The 6642-nt window shown below is 41.9% G+C and overlaps 1 protein-coding gene across 1 annotated transcript; it reads left to right on the top strand.

The window, feature by feature from the left end:
- Positions 1-266: 266 nt before the first annotated feature.
- On the top strand, positions 267-6425 carry LOC108119729 (uncharacterized). The gene is made up of 4 exons (XM_017233034.2): positions 267-444; positions 4677-5144; positions 5577-5664; positions 5776-6425. Exons 1-4 carry the CDS (start codon positions 330-332, stop codon positions 5969-5971), a joined length of 867 nt encoding a protein of 288 aa, XP_017088523.2. The 5' UTR covers positions 267-329; the 3' UTR covers positions 5972-6425.
- The last annotated feature ends 217 nt before the right edge of the window (positions 6426-6642 follow it).

The following is a 6642-nucleotide window of genomic DNA, read 5'->3' on the forward strand; positions in this document are numbered from 1 at the left end:
AGAGAAAAAGAGCGTACAGGAGCAGGAGTATAAAACGCGAGTGCCTCGACGAACTCTTGTTAGTTGGCTGAAGACTTCGAACGAAAACGTTTGCCAGCGGAAAAGCGGAAAACCCATTTTCACGAGCCCGTTCGCGACTTCGCTTATCGTTTCGTAGCCTCGTCTCATTTTCCGTAGTTCGCTTATCAGCGCCACGCCGCGTGGAAATGCCGTCGGTGAAATTGCAACTGTTTGTTGCCTAATTCCGTACCACTCCTGTCACTTGCAACATATCAACTTCGTGGAATTTTAGACATTTGCCAGCAGGTGCAGCACCTGCACCATTAACCATGTTTTGGATTTTACGCCGCACTGGCGCCGCCAACTTCTTCAACTCCTTCAACAACAATTGCAGCTTCTCCAAGAGCAACTCCGGCGGTGGGAATCACAGCAACAGCACACAAGGTAACCAACCTATACCTGGGCCATCAATTAGCACAGTTAGCTGTGTTCCGGAATCTGCCATCAATTAGGATAATTCATCAATAATTAGCGGGACTAATCGTATTAGTTTTCGAACTTTCGATACGAGTCAGCCATAAATAGTATTTAACTTATTACAGGGTTTGTTGCTCAAGATTAGAGCAAGAAATAATCTGCGATAATTGGTTAATTAAAGATTTAAATACGAGAGAACTGGCTTACAAACTTATTACTGAACTTTCTTTTTTAAAAGCCAATAATACAAAACCCTCACAAAGGATCACATCAATTGTATCTATTCTCGTTGTATCTATTTCTCGCCAATTTATAATATAGCCTTCAATTTTCTTTTAATTAATTACCACAATTAACCGAGCTATTACCTGCATGTTAATACCCTGTCAACCCTTTAAATCCTTAATAAAATACACAACCAAATGAGAAACCCCAAAGCGCTTTTCAAGCAATCACAGTCACAATTCAGAATTTCTAGAATACCAAGTCTATCCAAGACTTCCAGCCAGGCAATTGCCCGATCAATGTGCTAGTGTCTTTGGATTTCCACAGGGGCCCATCCCTCTTAGGAGGATTTCCATGCTTAAGATGCGAAACATGCCCCTGCTTAGGCCCAAGCTTCATTCATAAGCCCAAACTCTGACTCGTTATCAAAACAAGTTAATTAAAATTCCCGAAATGACTTGTGGAATATACGCGCCAAATAAATATGTGAGAGGCGAGTGTATTGTACTTACGACATTGTTGGCCGATATCTGCTGGGAAAAGCTGCGAAATTGGGAAGAAAACCTGCAAGAGGGGCCAGGAGGACCTGGGAGCAGAACAAAGTAAAGTAAATAACAGTGAGGCCATAGGAGCCCACGTAATAATGAGACAACGCACGTGTGTGGGTCTGTGAGTGTCCTGGCGGGTGTGGAAGTGTGGGACTGTGGGTGAGGAAACGTGGTGCGGATGTGACTGTCGAAAATAAAACACTTTGGGCTTCGATCCCCAGATGCTTTTGTCTACGCGCTAAGTCTGGCACCCTTGTGGAAAATCGGGGGAGATTTAGGTATGAGCCAGCAAAAAAAGTAACAAAAAAATTGGGAAAAAAAGGGGCACCATTTCCCTCAGGGCAAAAAGGGGCATTTCCAAAAGGGGCAAACGAAAATTTTCGTTCAATCTTTGTTATTTTTCTAGGAATATGCCCTTCACCACACGATTTTTTTGGTAAACCCTAAAATATATTCATACATTCCCGCCTTAAATAAAAAATTGTATGAAAAGCAAACTATCTTAATGATATGCAAATAGCTTTATTGTATATTAAAAACTCGTTGTATGTCATAAATTAATTATCGCTGGCATAAAGCAGATTAAAGACAAACAAGGACAAAATGCAATTAAAAAGGTTAATCACAAATTCAGGCCCACTTTTTTGTTTGCTGACGAGAGTGTGCCATAGTTTTTGGCAATATTGATATTGTTGATTGAATCTGCTCACCAGAAAATTAAAATTTTGTTTGACAAAATGTACTCGGAGGATCTAGCAAAGTTTTGGGTGACAGAAAGCATATGTATGGAAAGCTACGTCCTGGAGGTTCTGCATGGCTTTGATTTTGCTGTTTTTAGCATTTGTTGTTGATGGCACGAACAACAAACAAAGAGTTTAACTTTCCATAAAAACCAAACATTTTTAAAAACAATTACACAATAAACTCATCAAATTGAAAAGAGTAAACACAATGCTTAATGTCACAGCTATAATTGAGCATCTTTTTTTGCAAATTTTTTGCACATTTTAAATAACATTTTTCACTTTTCGAATTTGCCAATATTTATGACATTAATAGCAAAGCCAATCACTGGCGGCAGACGTGGAATTTTATTTAAAAAGTCGAACAAATTGAAAAAACAGCAACAAGGAGTCAGGCGGAGGGCCTTAAGCTTTCTGTCAACACATGTATTGTGTTGTGGTATCACATTAAAAAGATACAGACAAAGTTACAACAGAGAGAGACGGGTTTTGCGATTTATATTATGCAAATTCTGGGCAGCATATGGCGGCGGGATTAACCGATAATTATGACAACCATTTGTCATTGAGAATAATGCGTGTGTGCATTCAATTTGTGAAATCCGCGCGGGGGAATTGTAAAACAAGCAACGGCAATTAGCAGAAGGCATGAGATTACAGATACATATAAACTGTATACAGATATATGGGCAACCAATTAGCTGGAGGTCCTGCAGATTGTTCGATTCATTTTTTGTGAAGGTTTTCCCCAGCCAGACATCAGAAATAATAACAACAAGAGAGTATACCATAAATTATGGTTGGCATTTGGCCGTGCCTTCAAAACAAGTATTAGTATATAGTATATATCCAGCGTCCTGGGCATCCCAGCATGAGGGTAAGAATTATTAGGCATTTATCTGGCGTATTAATAACGACGGAGCCCACTGTCTGGTCTCTGGTCGGCAGCATCTTTCTTGGGCCATGATTTATATTTTCTTGCCGGCGGGCGGCATCATTTGTAATAATTTGTGTTGTAATTCTAAAGTAAAATCGAGAGAGAAACTTTTATCTTTTGGCGAGATTACCGGGCCGGAGCCGAACTCAGAACTCCAAAGGCTCTCTATGGAGACTGGGACGCCGCAGTCATAAATTTCCATTCAGTGTGTTAAATCCCAGACGAACAAATATTGCGTTAAATGATTGCAGCACACTTTCTGGCGCGGTGCTTTGTGGCCAGCAATTTGGCGATAAAATTGAGTTTTAGTTTGCCTCACGGTCTGCCACTTTTTTCGACAGCTCACCGCCCCCATCCAGCCACCTTTTTTCCCCCAAACCATCCGTCATTTAAGCCCGAATGTTTGCTTTCCATATGCGTTTTTTGTGTTTGGGGTTTTTCGCTTGACATACTTTTCATATTCATGGTCGTTTCGCCTTTTTTTTGGCACCCACAACAATGCGGGCTTCTAATGATTTTGTTTTGAAAGCAAACATTATAGTGGACCGCAGTCAAATGGGAGATTTATGGTCATGATTTTGTGAGTAAAATATATGCCACATAAAATATGGATTCCATAAACTAAGTGAGACATTGAGATGACAGTATTCCATATAAAACTAAACCACTTTATTGGACTTAAAGTTTAGCTTTATAAAACCTCTGCTTTAATTTTGATTAAATATCTCATTTAAACTTCATTAAATTGCCCTGATTGTCCATTTCGTGTCGTCACGTATACGCACTGTTGAACCGATTGCAATTAAAGCCAGCACAGAGACAAGCCCACATAATGAGCTGCTAATGGGGGCTCGAACGGCGAGTGGCCCATAAAATTCCAATAGCCCGGCCAAGTCAGCATACGTACATCTATTTTTGGGGCCGTAAATAAAGCCCTTATAGAATCTCACCACCAGTAACTATTTATTGTTGTCCCTTCCGACTTTGCGCCAACAAAGCCCTCCAATAAATCTCATTTTATCACTTCACGATTCGAGGACCTGGAGGCCCCCAAAAGCAAGGGAATGAGGAGGAAACTTTTTGTCTCAGGACCAGGTCGCACGGTGAATACCAAGGGCGACACAAAAGCCTCCATAAATTGTCTGATGCATTGAGGCACATTTCTCAATTTCCAAGCTGCGCAATAACAAAGAGAACTTGCCAGTAAAGCGGAAACAAAAGTTCTGCACTAAAAAAAAAGAAACAGAATCAATGCATTACCGCAGAAATACAAGAAGAAAGTTTTCTGAAAGCAAAAGCAATTTGAAAGCGATCAAAAAGCAATGGGGAAGAATTATTTGTTACTTCTGTGAAAAGTAAAAGATGACAAATATATTCAAGTGGTTTTACTCGTTATTTGTAGGTAAATAAATTATAATTTAATATCTGCGGAATATCTGGGGAATTTGAATTCCTACAATCAAATTATAAAACGTCACTCTTTAAAAAATCCTAACAAAAAACTTTATATAGCTTTCCCAATATGTGTTATAGAAGCCTTAAAATAATAGAAAAATATCAAAGTCCATAAATTTTAGCTTCCGGAAAGGCAAACGAATAGATTCTGTTCTTAAAAAAAAGAACAGCCCCTCGGGACACTGGAAACTCTCGGAACACGGTGCCCCAAATGTTTTATCAATACTCGTACGAACTTGCTTTCTATTTACCCAAAGTTTCTCATCCATTTTCCACCTCATTTTATGGCAGACAAATATGTGAAGCGTCCCCCAAGGAAGGCGTACGGCAGACTCAGTGCCGAGGCCGACGATGCCGTGTCACTTGGCCACAAAATCGATGATCCGTTCGATGAGCTCGACGACTTTGAAATGCTGGCAGCCAACTCCAGTGCCGGGTGTAGCAGCGCCAATGGCAATGGCAATGCCAATGTGCCACCAGGTGAAGCCAATGGCAACGTCAATGTCAACACCAGAGGAGGAGGTGCAAACGGGAACGTGAACGGGAATGGAAACCTTTCCCTACTGCCCTGCACTGATGCCGATTGCCAGGGCAACTACGAAGTGGAGAGCGCCCTCTGCGAGCTGGGCCTCTGCCAGGCGAAAGCCAAAACATCAAAGGATCTGGCCGGGGGGGCCACGTCAACATCGAAGGAGATTAACGAAAACACAATAAGTCGGCTGCATGCCCTGGCAATGGCTGACGACGATGATGACTATGGTGAGTGATGCAGGTCGATAAGGCTGATGCACCAAAACAGTAAGGCATAAAAGGGGTTTAAGGGGAGGACTTTATCGTCACAGGATATTTTGTTTATGAAAGGATAGAGCAGCTAGAGAGACAGGAAATTCATTTATTCAAGATTTTGTGGAGAGAAAAAGTGAATAAAGGTTTTTCTAGCTAAACTTTAAAGAGATCTTCTTCTCTTACATAAAGGTTAATAGATAAAGGAGTTAATTAATGTAATGGATGTAAAGAATCTTTTGCAAAAGCACTGACTAATAAAGCTAGTTTTTAATTAGTTCTTCATAGAGAATTTCCCAGTATCTCCCAATAACTATCAAACTGTCCCTGGCGTTTCATCCTTTGAACCGTCCATTCATATCCCACACTACCCAAATACAGGTATTTTTTAATCACCTCAATTCGCAGATGAATCACTTACCTGCAACGTGTGCGACCGAGCTTTCCATTGTCACCGACAGCTGGCTTCCCACCAGCAGAAGAAGCGTCATTTCGGGTAAGGGAAATGCACTTAATTAAGACTGACTGGCGATTTCACTTCTCACTTTCTCACTTTGCCACTTCCGTTCTGTCCCCCCCTTCCGGCTTCCGGCTTTCTTCCGTACAGGTGCAGTGGCTGCGATAGTCTGTTTCCGTCACTAATGCTGCTGGAACACCACAAGGAAGAGTTCGAGCACTGGAGCGACGAGGAGATGGGGCGGCGGGTCTGCTGCCGGCGGAATCGGTGCGATGACGATTACTTTACGGATACGGACTCCTTCATCAGCGACGCGGAGAGCGAGGATCTGGAGAGGCTGTTGTAATTGCCGAAGACTGGCCGGGATTGGATGGAAAAAGCCGGGAAGGACGGCCAGGATGGAAAGGCGGACTGAATTTGAATTTGAACCCAACCATGTGGACGAAGGGCCTGGGCCCCGGGGTCTGTCCAACCGCATTAATGCCAAGCAGCAGCCGAGGCCTGGACGAGTGTCCTGTGGCGCCAACTGGAATGGAAGGACCTGGCACTGGGACTGAAACGTGGGTCGTGGACTGAGGGCCTCAGCTTCTGATGAAGATTGACACTGGGGCGGACCGCTTGTCGCCCTAATGAAAATGAATTAAACCCTAATCTGGCTGAACGCAAAGCCTGCGAAACAAACAATGAGAAATGTTGGCTAAAGCCCGAAAACCCAAAACCCCAAAATATCCGAAAAGCAAAACAAACCCCAACTGAGATGGCAGAAAAAAAGAAAACAAACAAGATATGTATAAAATACTTGTAGACTGTGTTGTCGCAAAAACTCATGAGAGAGCATATTGTATTTTTAGAGTTCAACTACGAGACCCCGGGAAGGGGTCTAAAAACCAAAGCTATATATATATGTAACTATATAATTGTAAATGTATATCTATGTGTGTATATTGAGCTAGTCGAATACGAATCTCCATAAATGGAAACCATATCATAATGTGCATATTTCTAAACCCTGAAGCC

Source organism: Drosophila bipectinata, chromosome 3R (assembly GCF_030179905.1).
Source record: "Drosophila bipectinata strain 14024-0381.07 chromosome 3R, DbipHiC1v2, whole genome shotgun sequence".
Taxonomy (NCBI): domain Eukaryota; kingdom Metazoa; phylum Arthropoda; class Insecta; order Diptera; family Drosophilidae; genus Drosophila; species Drosophila bipectinata.